Source organism: Lissotriton helveticus, chromosome 1_1 (genome assembly GCF_964261635.1).
Source record: "Lissotriton helveticus chromosome 1_1, aLisHel1.1, whole genome shotgun sequence".
Lineage (NCBI taxonomy): Eukaryota > Metazoa > Chordata > Amphibia > Caudata > Salamandridae > Lissotriton > Lissotriton helveticus.
The window spans coordinates 628,097,682-628,116,494 of NC_136057.1; the positions used below are offsets into that span (position 1 = coordinate 628,097,682).

Genomic DNA, 18,813 nt, shown 5'->3' on the forward strand with positions numbered 1-18,813 from the left:
GGTTTGCAATGTCCAGCCTAATAGCATTATAGAACGTAATTGAGACTGGCCATGTTGTAACATTAGCAAGTCCATTTCCATTATGTCTATGGCAGAGGATACAATGCTGTCCAAAGAATACATTCTTGACGACAGAGTTGGTGACCCATTGTCAACTACAGAGAGTGATTTCTCTAAATTAATACGATCAATTTCTCGTATTCTTTCAGCTGTTTCCATTTGCGTGACTTTCCAAGCTTCATTGCAAGCAGCGTATAAACGGGCGTATATGAAACGTTTAGGACGTGGATTACGAGGTCCCAGAAAGAATTCTCGTAAATCAACCCCATCTTTAAGCAGAGATAAGTGTTGTTTTATTTCTGGAAGTGTGGATTTCTGCAGCCATTCAAGGCATAGTTTTCCTACACTATAAGTTGTTATGATCCCTGGATATTGTCTTTGGATATATCTTGGATCTGGTCGAGTTACTGTGAACCTTGTTTTGTTGTAAAATATGGGATACGTCTATTTCCGCATCTGTAGAGCTATTACTATCAGGTATGGGCTTTGGTATAGACGGTTTATTTAAGTCCTTTATCTTGGCTAGGCCAAGACAGATTGTTTGTTGAATGGTGTCATTCAGGAACATCATTTGTTCTGGGATAATGCAGGCTCTATACAATGAATCTAAACATTGTACCTGCCAGTCTTTTGTGCCCCAAACCGGGTTTGTCTCAATGTGGCTTTCCAAAAGTCAAAGCCTTAGGTGGACAATTAAGCATAAAAGGTAGCAGAATAAATGTGTTTAGTATTTGTCAACATACTTGTCATGCCTGTCTTATTCACATTTTTAAAGTAAAAACTTTCTGGGTTTATGACATTAAAACCTGTGAAATATGGACATTTTCTAAGAAACGTTTTAGAACTACCTTTTGGAGGTGTTGTACAATGTTCCCATTGATTAAAAGTTAAAACATTTCTAGGGTTTGCAGATTTATGCAAGTAATGATGGCCAAAATGATTAAAACAATACATTTCTTCATAATTTGATAAACCTTCTAAGTATTCATGCTTTGTAAATTTTTCTGACATTTCTAAGTCTGCCATCATGTTATTAACAGTCTCAAAGTCCCAATAATCAGAAAATGTGCTGGGTGAAACGAAAATCACTCAAGGAAACCTTAAATTGATGAGGAATCTTTAGCAGCTCAACAGGGCCATAAATGTCATAATCAGTTGTATCCCAAGCTTTTCCACCAGGTAGTGGGACCGCTGTTATGTTCACTGATGACAGGTCTCGTTGTTCACGATAAGATGATTTGTGCGGCTTCAGGAGCAAGTTGATGTTCTTACTTGCTGTGTCCATTTTAATATGTTTTCCATTCATCAGCTTTCCCAAACTTAAAACAAGAATGAGCCATAGTAGGAGGAAAAGTACACCTAACACAATCCAAAGTTCAACCCATGGTGAAACCATATATGTATTTGTAAACTCTTGACCAAGTTCCTTTACTTTTTCCTTGAAAGATTTGTTTGCTGGCGTAGTTTCAGGTTCACTGGGATCCTCAGAAAAGTTATCAAAGTTGATAAAATAGCCAAAGGCAGTTCTGTCAATAGTTGGTATTGCATCCGGATTCTTTGAAATCGCTGGAGTTGCTTGTTCCCTTGACATGTTTGTATAGTCAGATGCTACATCATTGTAGACAGGAGTTTCTTGACGAATTGTTATTTGGGTTTCAAGAGGCACAGGTTCCATGGCTTTGTTGCATAGTCCTTCTTTTCTCACTTTAGAATCTTCAAAGGTGATGAGTCTTTCAGTTTGAACCTCGTGGATAGTAGCAAGATTTGGTCGTCTGCTACATCTTGGGAGTCCACTGGGCCTACTACTTATTATCGGCCACATGATGTGGTTTTATAAGGTCAATTGACACAGACCGGTTCGCCTTTTTTCCAGCAAGGGGCGGCAGTAGTACTGTTCTTGATCCGTGGATTGCTAGTACAGGTACTGGTTTTCTGTAAGAAGGCCCAAATTCCTTCTTGTCCGATATTTTCTCCCTGACCAGATCCCCAATCTTTGGAATCCAGACAGGTCTTGCTGGGACAGGTGGTTTTTCTTCAGTGGTCGTTTGTTTTTCGCTGGTATTGCTTAGACTTCTTGTTTCATTTAAGTCCTGTAAAACAGCCAAACGATCTTTGATATCAAAGGGTTTTTGTTCCACCACTGAAGTGTGATGATCGAGGTCTTTAACCAACATTCTAGTACCATCATATGGAGTGATTCCACCCAGAGAATTTCTTGGCAGGTTATTAAGACTACATTGGACATTTATTAGATGTTTGACCCACCCATCACCCAAACCTAATACCCTAGCTGTTATAGATTGCTTTATGTCACGTTTGTTTCTCTCCACAACTGAATTTCCCTCAGGATGGAATGGACTTGAAAATCGCAATGCAATGCCCAAGCTGGCCATGGCCTCCTTGTAAGCCCTAGAGCTAAACGCAGGACCCTGGTCAGAATGTAGCGTGCCGATTGCGTATGTGCCGATAAATACTCGCAAATCTTTTATAACAGTTCGAGCGTCAGCTGAGCGCTGGGGCCACATCGAAAATGAATCTGGTCTTCATATTTGTGGGACTGCATCAGTCCATTTGGACGTCCGCATGTAGATAGCCTTATGCTGTCTTACAGTGGTGTCTGTACTGGGCTGGCTACACTGTAGTCAGGAATCTGGTGGTGTTCAAAGCTGTGGTATTTGTAACAGTCATCGCAATTAATTCCGAATTCGTATACGTGAGCTTTCATCCCTGGCCACCAGTACATCTCTTCTAATTCTAATGGAGATTTAGAGATCCCTTGATGTATCAGACTCTCTCCCATATGTGCTTCGAGAATGAGAACACCTCTCCGGTTTATGTTTGGAATTACCCTATCTCCCACTCCAGGGATTCGAGCAAAAGGAACAGAGTTTGCATCAATTATGTATGTATACTCGAGTGGATAATTTAGAGGTAACGCTGCTCCGCTGCCTTTACTCGTGGCATTTACAGCAAGCATGGTTTCACCGCCTATCGTTGTTTTTGAACGATTGATTGTAGCTACGGAAGCCGTTTGCACAGCTGCCTTCGCGGCTTCATCAGCCAATGAATTCCCTTCAAAGTGAACGCCATCACGCTGATGACTCAGTTTATGGATCACGTGAGTCTTTTGCAGTTCTTTCTGTAAAAGAACTACTTGTTCCCAAAGCTTTTTTATGCTTGATTGTGCCACCTTTTGTATTTTTAAAACCATTTCGAACCCAGGCCTGCAGATATTCATTGTAATTCCTGACGCAGTTATACGAATCATACACTATGAGTATGGGGAATTTGCGATTGGTATTTTCAAGAGCCATCTTGAAAGCCTGTAGTTTAGCTCACTGAGCTGTACGGTCTCTGAGTGATGGAGTTTTTGTGACCATAGGTCTGAATTTACCATTGTGCCAGTGACCTTTAACAATCGCGCATGCAGCACTACAGACTTGTTTACCCCCAATTGCGAGCTGTGCTGATCCGTCTGTATATATTATACAGCCGTAATGTTCTAGAGGTAGAATTTCAGTAGGCAGAGGACATTCTTGTTCCGATTGGGAGATATTCTTGTGTCTTCAAGTAAGGGTCAAACACGTATTCAACGTCTGTTGTAGCAAGAGAATTAACCCATTGTATCCACCTAGGATGTAGAGCTTTTGCATTTGGAATGCTTGCCTTTGTTACTGCCTCCAAGGCAGGTACAGGTGTAACGATTTTAATGCGTTTACCCTGTGCTAGGGCTCTCTACTTTGCTACAGCTGTCAGATTTTTTTCTGTTGAAGTGAATTTCATTTAAGCTAGTCTGTACAAGTGTGACTTGCAAGCTATTGGTACCTTTTCACTTTTGTTAAAGGTTAGGTATGTGAATCCGCATCTCCCTGGGATGATTCGGATTTCAAGGTTGCGTACATTGTCGCGTGTTTGTAAGTGTTTTGCTGCTAACATGTCTGTTTGCACTGAATGCAAAATTTCTGTGTGTTTTTGAGTCCAATTAGTAGGTTTGAAATCAAGTTTGAATAGTTCGTAGAGAGGTTTAACCCTTTCTGCGTAATTCAGAATGTAAGTTCTTCCAAAGTTTAGGGATCCTAGAATTGACTGTACGTTTTTCCGCGTTTTTGGAGTTTGGAGCAGCGCACATTTTTCTAAAACGTTTGCTGCCAGGCTTTTGCCTTCACTCGAAAGTTCGCATCCCAAGAATAGGACGTTGAGGTGGGCAATTCTGGACTTTTTAAAGTTGAATTTATACCCTTTTGAGGCGAACCCAAGTATTATGGTGTTCACCCTGTTCAAGTGCCTGTCCAAATCATCATCTGTAAGATAGAGGTCATCGACATAAGAGAATGCCTCATCATCATACGTTTAGAGTAACTCTGTTACTCTGGTTGAAAATAATCCAGGACTGTTCTTGAATCCCTGGGGGAGACGACAGAAGTGTTGTTGGATCCCCATTATTGAGAAAGTGGTCAAATACCTGCTTTCAGTGCAATGTTTTGACAGAAAAAAACGTTTGAAATATCTATGGTAGTTTTATATTTCTTGCGAACGATGTTAGAGATCTTTTGATATTGTATACTATATAATATTCATTGCCCACTGCTAATCTCATCCCATAATGCTTTGCAGGGCCTTTGGTTGGGAATGTTTTTTTGCCAATAACTGTGTTTGGGTTTGTCCTAAGAGGATGGGACCACAACTACATCGTTCAATAAGATGTGCTTTTTTGTTTTCAAGGCATCTGTTTGGTACTCTCCCTAGGTTAGGGAGGATCCCAAAATCATCACATCTCCCACTGCTTGTTAATTTTTCAGTTTCACCATTGTGAAAGTACTATATGCACTTTAGCATATAAAGATAGAAATACTTATTTTATCATATCTGGTCATGTACAGGAAGCTTTTTGCAATTATTTTGCAATTTTTGCACAGTACAGACAAGTACACAGTGTCATCAGCTACGCTACGCAGACTACGTGTACTACGCAAAGTTTAAAGTATACTACGTGAAGCTACGTACGCAAACTACGCCCAGGCTTAATGGGAATATGATTAGAGAAGGCTGGCATAATGATCTCTTTGCCATGTGGGCACTCCCTGACAAATTCAGGTGGCCAGACTTTTTCAGCTATAAGGATGTCATAACCCTTCGATAGTTTTTACCCAAAAAATGTTTTTATTTTTCTAGTTATATCCCCCTCTATTCGGAGTGTTACTTCATATAACTTATGGGGTACACTAACCCTGGTGTGGGCAGTTTCAACCTGAATGCATTCATTCAGATCCACTATCTCCAGATGATCTTTCAGGATCCTGCGAGCTATGGTGACCTCTGCTGCGCTGTCCAGCATTGTCTGGGCCTACTCCCTGTTCTTGAGTTGTGTCCTCAAGATCCTCGGCATGTCCGATTTTTAGACTTGCTACCTTCTTTTGGTGAATTGGGAATTTCTTATTTTTCGGAACGTGTTGATCGTCTTTGGACTACACGCGTTCTTCATTTTGTTCTGATCGTCCTCTTCTTTTGGATTTCTGCGAGGAAGTCTGAAAGGTACGAGAGGATCGTGTATCAGTATCTTGATATCCATCAGGTTTTCTTATATCATCCCTACTTCTAAGGGTATATCTCTTCTCAGAGTGCTCCTTTTGAGGAGATCTACCTCTGGACTGAGAGCACTTCTCTTTAGGAAGAGACTGTCTGCTATTTTCCCATTTATTTTTAGGAGTAGTTAGATTGTTTTTGATAAAACTTTTCAGGATTTTCTGTTAGTTCAGGCTTTACTGGTTTCCCTCCCAAACTATCTCTTCCTAGTTCTTCATAGGATTTTTCAATCATTCTGGCAAGTTCATACGGTTGCTCAGTAATATCTAGTTCTTTTAATTTTTGGCGGATTGCCACTGATGCTGCTTCACCTTTAATGTTAGCTAATAAGATAGCTGAAACCTGTTTGAAATCTTTCAGTAATTTCATACCGAGATTCAAGCCTGGTTCTGGACCGTATTCATTTTGAATCTGTCTCAGAACGTCTGGTATTACCGCCATAGACGGGACACCATGTGTTTTTGTGTAGATGGAAGCAAAGTCTGTACCCCAAGTGTCACAGTCCTCCACATGTGGTGCAATCCCCATTGGTAAACAGATTGTTAGAATCCTGTATTTCTCATGAGGTGTACTATCTGGAAATACTGCCTCTATTTGAGTAATTTTCTGGGCTAACCAGAATGGAATTTGTTCCCTTTTTGCAGGCAACTTACCAATTACTGACTGTATAGTCTGTGGTGTGATTTTGTTGAGGGGTGTGCTGTGGAATTCTTACAGCAGGCTGGACTTTTAAGGTCGGCATGACATATTGTACCAATTGTCTAGGTATTTTAATTAATTGTATTAGCTGAGATAACAGTTCTACATCTGACATTCTTTCGATGTTAGGATGTGGTGTATTGCAGGCTAGTACCGGCCATGTTGCTTCTGGTCTACCTAGTGGACCGAGCCTGGTAATGTGATTTTGATGTAGTAGGGCGCCATTACACCAGAGCTGATGCTCTTAGTAAGAAAGTGGAATTTCAACGTCCTCGAAAGGAACGGATTCCGCTGGATTTTCCTCCCTTTTATAGAAGTGGAACTCATGTGTTACTGGATTTCCTTGTGGAAAGACAATCCATGAATAGAATATCTCTGTCTGCCGATATTCATGTGCCTCTATCACAAATATTACTTTACCACCTCTCGATGATACTCCATTATTTATGAGTTTGTAAGTTATAATCTTTCTTACATTTGCCGGGATGTGTATAACATCCGGGTCATTTTCATTAAAACCTGTATTATCTAGGTTTGGTGCAACTGCTGCTGCTGCAGCTCTAGCTAACTCTTCGTCACTCTCCGTAATTTTTTATGAAGGTTTGCAGAGCAAGTTTCAAGGAAATAAAGATGAGGTGCACAATATTTTGGAACACTGTATCCTTCAACGTTGAACAAAACCAAAAACGAATACATAGGATTTTTTGTCCTACTCAGTTTAAGGAGGATATTTTATCCTTTAACCCACTCCAGACATCTATTTGTGTATTTTTACGGAAAAAAGGGGTCTCTGTGAAAAGCACGACTGAGTTACTCTAGAATCTAGCGTTAAATGAGTGCCTTGCTCCACGTTGGGCGCCATGTAGTGTAGTTCCTATATTCCCAATAGGCTCTGCGCATTGGAATAATATATCCTGTAGATTAGACGTAGGACTGAGGTCGACTAGGTCTCTACCGAATATACTAAACTTAATTGTGTGTGCCAGCTAGCTCAGAGGTCACTAGAAACTTTCTCGAATTCACAAGATGGGATTAGTCTCTGACAATCGCATAAACAGGAGAACTTTGTTTCCCCAAGATAAAACATATCTTCAGAGTCGTGGAAACAATAGATAGATATTTCACTCAGTCAATCGTACATGCTTTGTTTCATCAGAGGTGCAGAGAAATAGGTAGACAGGCGTTTTCAATAAAAAGGTTTTATTGAACAGTCTTATTTCTGAAGCATAAGAAATGAACTGCTACAATCGTAACACTGGTTGTAAAATATAACGCATACAGTAAAAATAGTAGAATAAAATAATACTGTAAGAGCATTGTATGGTTCCTAAACCATAGATAAATACATACATAAATAACAGAGGCTAAAAGTACTCAACTGGTGCTTCTAAAATACGCCTACCCCGGTGTACCTAACCTAAGCTTAGTACGAGGAAAGAAGTAAGTGAAGTGTAGCATAAATGTAGTATTCTTTTGCCAAGAATCTGCCCAAGATTTCTCTAAGGGTCTAATCAGCTCCGTACCTTAGTTTAGAATGAAGAAGGCTGGTCTCGGGACTCGATTTCCCAGCAACCCGCAAGGGTAGCTTGGAAACACTGGAGCTGGATTTCTCGGCAGGAAAAGACAGCGTCTCTCTCAGTGCGTCTGCTGGAGGGTCGGCTTCCTTCGGCACTTGCTGTAGCAGGGCGCGTCGGGCAAGTAGATAGTCGAACTGCTCCAAACCACTGTGTGTTTGCTTGGGCAAATGTGAGCATATTTATACCTTGAAGGTGTCGGGTTTGACGTATGGTTGGACATAATAACGTCATCAAAGAGTCTCAGTTCTTTGAAAACTCCATGAGTTCTCAAGCAAGGGGAAGTCCCTAACTGCTGAAGGCGGGTTTTTCCAAGAATTCGTTGTGGATTTTTGGAACTAGTGGAAGTAGCCCTGCCGTATTTGGACTGCACAAACTATGCCTAAATATGGTTATGATTTCTATGCCTATATAAGGATATGGTGACTTATACCTATATAAGAGCATGAATCTGGAAACTTACAATAGAGTCCTAAAATAATACATAACAGCACTGGACATTCATTGGGCATTCATGCAGCACTGGACATACATGCAGCACTGGACATTCATGCAGTACTGGACATTTATGCAGTACTGGACATTCATGCAGCACTGCACATCAATGCAGTACTGGACATCCATCCAAGCAGCATTGGGCATTCATGCAGTACTCTGCATCCATGCAGTACTGGACATCCATACAGTACTGAACATCCATGCAGCACTGGACATCCATGCATCACTGGACATCCATGTAGCACTGGACATTCATGCAGCACTGGGCATTCATGCAGTACTAGGCATTCATGCAGTACTGGGCATTCTTGCAGTATTGGACATCCATGCAGCACTAGACATTCATGCAGCACTGGTCATTCATGCAGCACTGGACTTTGATTGGGCATTCATTCAGCACTGGACATCCATCCAAGCATCATTGGGCATTCATGCAGTACTGGACATCAATGCAGCACTGGTCATCTGTGCAGCAGTACTGTGTTTCAGAACTCTGGATCTTCTCACAAGTCCTTCAGAGTTCTCATCCAGTGATAGGATGGATGTAGGTGCTCCACACGATGGAGAAAATAAGCAGAGAGAGTACAGGCAGCCATGAGATATTTGACCAAACACATGAGCAAGGAAGCCTGCAAAGCACGCGACCACTAGCTGAATGTCCTCCCGGCACTTCCTGCTGAGAATGACATGGCACAACCTACTGTTATTTCTAAATCACTAATGTAATTGATTGAATTCTTGGTTATTTTGTGATTTTGAGTCTGGAACCTTGTTTTATTATATTAAATGGAACATACACTGGTCCTGTACAACTTCGAAGATAAAATGATCTCCCCCTACCATTCATCAAAGTAATAATGCAGATATATTTCCTACTAATTTAGCGAGTAAATAGAACCACCTCCAATCATTGAAATTTCACTTTAGATATTTTTTCCTAGTCTGCGGCATTCAAAATGTCCTCCAGCTGCGCTCCCAGGGAAAAAGCGTTGGATGCCATTGCACCCATCACCGAATGAGCTCCAAAGCGGGAAGTATCTATACCTGCTTCCTGCATCACCCAGCGGACCCATCTCGCAATCGTAGGGGACGAAACCGCCCTGTGTGGTTTAGTAAGAGCAATAAACAATTGTTCAATGCCCTGTGGACATATATCTATTGTCGCCACTTCGTACGCTTTGAGCACTCTGACCACACACAATTTTGGGATGTCAGGGAAAGCGACACAGACTGTGAATTACACTTACTTTGTCTGGAAATGTGAAAAGTAACTCCTTCTGGAGTGAAGACCTGGCCTGTGAGAACTAGGGCCCTCACATCTGAAACCCTGCGACATTGAATCAAACACAGCAACATTGCGAGTTTAGCAGACATGTACTTCCTCGACAAATACCTGTTGGATGGCCAGTATCGAAATAGGTTTAGAACTTTGTTCACATCCCATAACACTGAGTAACGTGATTCTGGAGGCACAGACAACCTGATACCTCTCAATAATTTACAAACTAAAGGATGTTTGCCAATCGGGCGATTATCCAATGGAACATGGCCCGCGAGATCGCTGAACGAAAGGTGTTGATTGACCTATAGGCCTGCCCCTCCATAGCCAGCGAGGCTAAAAAGTTAAGGATGTGGACAATGTCCGCCCCCATCGGATCCACCTGCTGTTGCAGACACCAACTTCCCCACCATGACCTTGCGGACCGGTATCTCTTATTGGCGCTCTCGCCCAAGGACTTAGAGAGCAACATGGCAGCTTCCTCCGAAAGGCCTGGGACTTTCCAGCGTTGCCTGTAACCCGCCAGGCCATCAAGCACAGGCCACCCGTTACTAGAAGATGGTGGGGATTCCCCTGAGGATCCTCGAGGAGATCGTGACCGAGGGGTAGAGGGATTGGAAAATCCCATGAAAATTCCTTCAGAACCGGAAACCAGGCTTGCGACCTCCATATTGGAGTGATCACCACTAGGTCCGCCTGTTGTCTCCTCACCTGGGTTGATAACCTCATGATCATTGCGAAGGGGGGAAACGCGTAACCCTGTTCCTTGCTCCAATCCTGGAGGAAAGCATCCACTGCCAACCCCTCCGGATCCAGGCGGCAACTGTAGTTACATTCCAGCTGGGCGTCAATATGGGAGGCAAAGAGGTCCACCGAGAAGGGACCTCATCGAGATTGGATTTCCTTGAAAACACAGGGGTGTAGTTGCCATAAGCTGGTGTCCTTCCAGTGACGAGAGCACCAGTCTGCCACTTGGTTGAACGAACCCGGTTGATGCTCTGCTGACAGGGATATCTGGTTGGATAGGCAATATTCCCAAAGATCGCGGGCTAGATTTGACAATGCTTTGGACCGTCTCCCCCCGAGATGGTTGATGTAGCGTACCTCTGCCACATTGTCTATCTTGAGCTGAACACAACTTTCAATCCTGACCATTGTTCAGCACTTTACCGCGAACAAGCCCGCCATCAACTCCAGGCAATTGATGTGAAGGGCCTCCTCGGAAGAGGACCATCTTCCATCGGTAGATACTTCTCAGCAACGGGCACCCCAACCAAAACCACTGGCGTCCGACTCTATTACCGGATCTGGTTGTGAACCGAAAATCGCTTGGCTGTTCCAGGACTCCATATGTTTGACCCACCATTGCAGTTCTGTCTCTGTGAGGGGCACGACCTGAGAGTAGGTGAGGCCTTTGCGCAAGTGATAGGCTGTGAGGCGCTGAAGGGCCCTGTAGTGCAGGGGTCACAGAAATATAACTTGAATCGAAGACGATAGGAGGCCCATCACTTTGGCTAAGTGGCATACGGAAATCATGGGCCGTGCCAACGTACGCTTCAGTTTGTGTCTGATCTTGGATAACTTCCAAAAAGGCAGGGACAAGGTAGCCGCAACTGAGTCTATCATGAAGCCCAGATACTGCATCTTCTGGGAAGGGGTCAGGTCTGACTTGGTCTCATTGATTACAAATCCCAGAGACTCCAGGAGGGACACTGTTTGCTGCAGCTGTGCCAGCAGACGCTGGGGACATTGACTCATGATGAGAATGTCGTCCAGATAAATTCTCAGCCGGACGCCCTCTGATCTGAGACACTCCCCCATAGGCTTCATCACCTTGGTAAAACATCACGGAGCGGAAGACAGCCCGAAAGGAAGGGAGGGGAACTCGAAAATCTGAGAACCCCACTGGAACTGCAGAAAGCGTCTGTGAGGGGGGAAAAACCGGGATCGTAAGGTAAAGGTCCTTGAGGTCTAGGCGGACCATCCAGTCTTGTGCCTGCAGCAAATCCCTCAGGAGGTGAATGCCCTCCATTTTGAAATGGTGGTAAATGAGCCACCTGTTGAACTCCCGTAGGTTTATTAAGGGGCGGTAGTCTCCATCCTATTTCTCCACCAAGAAAATGTTGCTGAGGAACCCCCAGGGGTGCAGGGTGGAGGGGGTAATCGCTCCTTTTTTCACAATACTTCTGAGATCTCTCTGTTGAAAAGTTTCCTCTACTCCCACATGACAGTTATGGGTATAGGGCAAAGGGACTGAGTAGCTAGGTCGGAATACTCTATTTGAAACCTTCTGACAGTAAGTAGAACCCAAGCGTCGGAGGTGAGCAAAGACCAATTGTGAAAAAAAACTGTAGTCTGCCTCCCAACTTCACCTCTCCCAAACTCTGGACTCTTACCTCGCTGGTTGTTATAGGAACCATCTCCACGTCCTCTGCCACCCCTGCAAAGGGGGAAATTCCTGGTCAGGTAGAAGTTCCCAAATTTTTCCGGGTCCTGGTACTGCCCTCTATGAGACTCGCCCTGCTTGAAGGAGGCTCTGTTGTAAGAGTGGCCGGCTAAGCGCCCCCTGCCACGACCTGCTGCGCCAAAAAATTGGGGGTTGAAGATCCGTTTAATCGACGTTTGGGCTTTGTCCATAGAGTTAAAGGTGTTAACAAATTTACCTAATTCTTTCATGAAGGGGTCTCCGGAGATTGCCCTCTGCAACTGGACCCGCCTCGGAGGTGGCCAACTCCCCTAGCTTAAGATCTACTTTTATGAGCAGGAATCTCCGACGTTCTGTCTATATTGCCATATTGGCGTTCCCTAAGAAAATGATCGCCCTCTGTGCCCAACTAGAGAGGGTGTCCGGGGAGATCAGAGGATCCGAAGCCTTGGCGTCTTCGGCCATATCTAGAATTTTTGCCAAGGGGCCTGCCGTGTCGAAGAGCTTATCTTGGTATGCTCTCCATGAGCGATCGATGTCCTTTTTGGGATCGCGGATGAATTTTGCTAAAAAGGTGGCCATCTTAGGATCTACCTCGGGTGTAACTGCTACTTTACCTTCTAGGGTAGGTCTTGGGCACTCTACTCAAAGGCAACTCCTTACTTCTTGGTCCAGGGGTTTGCGCAGTGTGGGCTGCCACCTTGGCGGCTGGAACCACCTGCAATGAGTGCAGTGTATAATAGATCGTCAGGGTTAAGCATGTCTGTGCCTAGGTCATGAGATGCTGTCTGGACAGGCTTGGATGGGAGCCATGGCCTCTCCGACTCCCTATCCCCGTCGGTGGTCTGGGGGGGCTCCTCTGGGTCCACTGTAGCCACATCATCAGGAACACCAGACGGCTCCCCCAGAGCCTGCTCTGGTTTGCTGGGTGGTGCAGGGTATTGGCCTCCAAGAATGCCTTTCTGAGGTGAGCAAAAGCGTCTGTGTCCACTCCTGCGTCGTCTGGAAGCTTACGTTTGAGTTCCACCGCGCTAGTGGAGGGTTGGCCTGGAGGTCGGGGAGTTTTCCCCGACAGATCTTCCCTCTGGTCGAGGGGTTGTTGACATTGCGCTTGTAAAAGGTCCATTTTCTTCTCCAATGGCACAACCACTTGGGACACTGCCTTGAGGATGGATGAGTCCATGACCAGACATAAATGGTCATCTACAGGTAGGTACATGACCTCCTCCTCCTCATAATAATCTTCATACTCCATAATGGGGACACCCAAGCTCAAATACAGAAACAAAAAGGGGAATCAATATAGGGAAAACCCCTGATAATAAAGCACAGAGCGTGCATTAATAGTGGGTACAGGTCTGGGACCAAAACCGCCCTCTTTATTCAGAGGGTATTGAAATACTTTCCAGGGCCGGTCCCTTCTAATAAGCCACAGTCTTACCCGCAATGCGGGTGTTCAGGCTCCAGGCAGAGGCTCTCTATTTTGATTAATTAGCCCAAACATGGTCAAACAAACAAAGATCTTCTTCCGCGGCTGTAGCGAGTCCGTCCAAACCACGCTGATCATAAAGGCGGAACTAGACGACTCGCTGCCGCCTGGGGCTAAACGCACTGAATAGTGCGCAGAGCGAGGGCGCGCGATCCACTATCGGCGGGAGGCCGCACCACGCAAGAGCCTGAGAGAAATTTCTACGTCTGCGATGGCGTGAACGGCGCTCCCGCGGCCAAACCTGTGAAAAAACATAAGCACCGTTAATGCGCAATAACAAGTTACACAATGGCAATAACAAGTTACACAATGGAAATAACCCCACAAGTTGCTGAGTAGGTAATACAGGCAAATTACACACAATTAGCCAACAGTATGACAGGAAAACCAAAGTCACTCATCTTGATGCTGCTGTAACAGCGAAGAAATAGGAAGATAGAGCGTCCTCGGGGGAAGTTATGGGACGTCCTCGCGCAGGATTGGCTACCTCTGTTGGACTTTTTTCTATCTCCATTTTCCCTGTGCTCATGGGAAATGTAGTTTTTCACATGGATTGTGGTACTTTGTAAAGCTGCTGGAGCTAATAAATGGGAGAAAGAAAAGCCTAATCTGAAGCCTCCGGTCCTGCCATAGAATCTGGCCCATGTAGACCATTACAATATTTTCAGGTATTTCTTGTGGGATGAGCAGGGCATACATTTGTCAGAAATGTGTTTCAATACCAAGATCCATAATTCTGCATTACTGGCCGGTTAGACAGTGCAACAGCTCTAAATCCAAACTACTTTTTATTTCTCATGACCCGAGTTATTCGTGAATGTAGATATAGTTGTAAACATGTTTCAGCCATTTTATGTAGCATGCACTTTCAATGCTGGCGAATTTACTTTTCATGCCTTTACTATATTTCCATATTGGTATTCATACTTTGGCATATTTTTCTCCAATTGCTGCTTGTAGGCCGTTTCAGATACTGAAATGTAGGATGCCAGATTAAGAGTAAACGGTAGAGGTTTCTGTCTTCATGCATAAAGACTCGAAAGGTCAGGTTAACATGTGAGGCCTTCCACATACTAGCTGCCAGGAGAATTTACTCCCAAAACTACTTACTCACTTTACAGGACTGATATCTAAACATGAATACAATGTTACTGTTTCAGTAAGTAAAATATGAACACATTATGTCCATAAACGTGAATTGCATATAAGTAACTTGGTCTCTACTACATTTTACATGTTTTATGTATTGTGTTTCTTACTGAGCATTCTAATCACTGTAAGTATCATGTGTTAATATCATCCAGTTTAATGTCACTCAGTTGTCGTCCATTGGCATCGTGGAGGGCTGAGCCAGACTTACCAGAACGCATGAAAATAAGGTCACTCCATATGGTTAATGTGATGTGTAGTTGGCAGGATCCAACACAAAGTGTAGTCTGAATCACTTTTTTGGAGGTGTGTGGTAAGGATTAAGTATGGCAATGTTGGAGATTTGTGTTGTTTATTTGTGGGTGAGGACTAAGGTTGTAATAACTTGCTTGGATGTTTCATCAGTTGTTTTAGGTGATTACTGCCTTGCACATGTATAAATTTGATAAGCAGCTGATAGTAGAAAGTGTTTTGAATGGCTTAACAGCAAGGTAGTTTCATAATCGGAATTAGCTGGGTGTATGTTTTGTGTTTGGTTACAGTGTGTACTGTTGTAAGGTGGTGATATCTGAGCAGCAAGCCCTTAACTCAATTGTGTACTGTTGTGAGGTTGTGATATCTGAGCAGCAAGCCCTTAACTTAATGTACCATGCTGCTGGCTAATAATAGTTAGTTATACAACAGAAGGGTACATACAGTTCTACTAGTCTCTGAGGAGTGGCTCAGAGCAGCCATTAAAAATGACGGGCTACACCAACAAGGGAGAAAGCCTCGTAGCAGTGGAATATTTCACCAAACAGAAGCAAAGATTCAGCCCTGTTTCTTGCTTTTAATAAAATGCTCATGTTTCACGATTTCATAAACTTGGAAAATTGGATAGTGTAAATTGGAGTAACCAATTGTGCGTTGTTTTGATTAGATTTTCATGAAGGACATAAACCTTCAAAATTATAAAAATGCATTCTGCTGCACAACACTTACATCCCTTTCATCTACACTCAGACAATGCTCACCCTGCACACTCAAACACCATTGACTCTTCACAGTCACTGTGACATTCCACTGGCAGTCAAATACTGCTCACCCAACAATCACACAGTGCTGACATACCTCTCACCCAGCACTCACATTTCTCTCACCCTCCACCCACACCTCTCACCCTGAACTTATACCACTCATCCTGAACTTGTACTATTGACATACGGCGCTTACACAATTCTCATTCTGCGCTCATCAAACATCAGTTACCATGCATTGAGGTACTTTCACCCTGTACTCAGACACTTCTCAACCTTCATTCGTGCACGACTCACCCTGCACAGAGTACTCCTACCATTATTCCTGCATTCATACTCTGCTCCTGCACCTCTTATTATTCCATAGGCGAAACGTAATGCATTTACAAATGCTTGTTGTATATTATCTTTTTTTATTATTATTATGTTTCCTTTGACTGATCTTTAGGTGCCCAGTTAGATGATGATATACCTCCTGTTTCCTTTTGTAAAGCTACTGCTATAAAGTGTTTAATTGGCACCGTGACATTGTAGCTGTCTGCAATTGGAGTTCTTGGTTGGGTGATATCTGTCAATTTCACAACAAATATTAGTAAAAGGCACAGCACAATTTGAGGGCTTTTTTTTTTTTTTTTAAATCACTAGAAAACATCCACATCAGTGAACGTTTTTAAAAAGTAAATTTGTATTGCCAGCATATGATTGCCACATTTAAGTGACAGTGTGTATTTTTTCCTTTTTATTTTTGTGGCATATGCTTCCAATAAACAAAATTAACCAATCCACCACAATGGCCAGACCAGACATCTTCTCTTTGTGAATGCTTGTTTGGGTGTTTTACTGTTAAGGCCAAATAAGCTGTTTGAAGTGAGTCCAGGGTCTATTCAAAAGACAGACTAGACGGGAGGCTCTTGACTGCCTCGTTATGAAGCCAGAGTCTTAGTATTATCGCAGATATGTAAACTAAAATGGTGGGTATAATAAAATATACAATGACTTCATTAAAGCTGGGCAGGTTTTTCTGTTTTTCCTAATACCTCATTGTTTCAACCTTTCAGAAAAATGTAATTGTACAATACTTACTGCACTGGCGGTCATAACAGTAAGGAAATTCTTTTGGGCATTTGGAGCATGGAGATCCTTTTTGATAGGGATGCCTTGGGTAATTACCCCTGCAAAGCAAAAGAGAAACATTACACCATTAAAGAAAAGGCTTTGTTTATTTATGCTTTCTTACATCACAAACCACAAGAACGTTGAAGCACCTCCTCATCTTCAGTCCTTATTGCATTCCTTACTATGTAAGGGAGTGTGTCCATTCGCTCTGACAATCACTACTCTAAAGGAAAGAGTTGCCACTTCCTAGTGTGTGATTTATCTGTGGCTGCTTGGGCACAATGTTCACAGGCGGCTATCCTGGTGATAGGTACACGAATATGAGTGAGCAGCTGCTCGGGTGCAGCATACAGTGTTGATTGGGCAGCTGCTCGAGCAGCCAACATGTGTTTTCTGGAGCAGCTGCTACGGTACCACACGATTAAATTATTGCCTTCTGCTGAGCGAGAGGGTGCTCCAGCGACGCAAGAGAGTTTAATCTCGATGACTGCTCGATCGCCTGCATGTGTGTTTGTTCTAGCTGCTGCTGCCTGTCGCATGTTAATTGGGCAGGTACCCAAGCGCCATATGCGACTTGTTAAACTTGGGCACTCACTGTATACATATATAATTGTGAGGTTGTTTGAGCTCATTTTCTTTCGAAGCTATGAGTCATATGAGGCTGTTACAGATGCCTTAATTTGCGTTTCGAGGTAGACGAAGCTCTATGGAGACTTACCTGTATCACTGTGGCCTTTGTGCACTGGGTGTTACAGAGGCTCTCCCCACTGGTTCTTTTTAGACTTGATGTTGGGTGTTCACTGACTGCAGCTTTCTATCTTTTTATTAGGTCAAGCCTATAGCGGCAGCGGGCATGCGCTGCTTGCTCTGCGAGGCATGCAGTAATGGAGTATGCAGTGGAAGCTTCGCTCACTCTCCGCCAATGTTTTTAATGGGCTGGTGTCATTGGCTTTCATAAATACTGCCTTCTGATTGTCTTGTTAGTACCTCCTTATTATGGCCGTGTCATCATTTGTACCCTCCCATGGCTACTGGCCCGTTTACTTCGAGTGTTACATGGTACGGTACGGTACGGTATGTGTTATTTAGACTGTGAGCACTACTTTGTCCGTGCCTTCTCGCCCCCTCCACCTCCCTCCCCCAGCCTGCACTCCTGTTGTTCGTGCTCCCCCCTCCTGTTGTCCGTGATGCAATGCAATAGGTCTTGCGTAAATGCCAGTCCTATTGCATTGCAAATGCTTGTTTTTTTAAGACTTGGGACATGGTGGATGAGGATCACTGACTAAATATCTAGGGACAAAATATAGACTACCCAAAATATAGATTCCAAAATATCGACAGACAAAATATCAAATTCCTATCTACAAACAGGTAAGTACCAAAATATCGAACCCAAAATATCGTTTATATATATATACTTTGTAAAAATATCGAATTTCTTAAAAATAATGTAAAATTAAACATTTTTAAAAATAATTAGCTAAAATATACTTAAAAATACTTAAATAAATAACTGAGTCTCTTTTACTGCCAGCCTTGCTTCTCATAAGCAAGGACTAGAAGTACAAAGTGTGTGTTTACGCACTGCTTGCAGCTTTTCAAAACAAATAAATATAAGGCATTGTCATTTACAATGCCAATAGCTCAAACTCTCCTAAATGCGAGATCTATTGCAACGCAAATGCTTGTTTATGAATGTTGTAACTGTAGGTATTTGGCCCCCCAATTAGACGCGGACCCGGAGCTGGGTGTAACTGCTTCTTTATGTCTCTCGTTCCCGATCCCAACTAACTTCCTGTTTCCCACGGACCCTCTCCATCCGCTTCCGCCTGCCCTGTATGCAGACAGGGTCAGGCAGACGACACTAAACCTTCCCCCTCTCTTTGGGCGACAGCTTCGTGTTTGATCTGGAATAGGCCTGTCTC

General features: G+C 43.4%; 1 protein-coding gene across 2 annotated transcripts in view; it reads right to left on the reverse strand.

The window, feature by feature from the left end:
- LOC144814991 (glioma pathogenesis-related protein 1-like) overlaps positions 1–18,813 on the reverse strand; it is a 753,864-nt gene that overhangs the window by 117,441 nt on the left and 617,610 nt on the right. For both annotated transcript variants that reach the window (XR_013606920.1, XM_078674151.1), the window contains one exon: positions 16,856–16,944. Coding sequence is in view for 1 of the 2 variants with exons in the window: in XM_078674151.1 (XP_078530277.1) it covers positions 16,856–16,944 (89 nt within the window). In the remaining variant the exon portion in view is untranslated. The remainder of the gene's footprint in view (positions 1–16,855; positions 16,945–18,813) is intronic.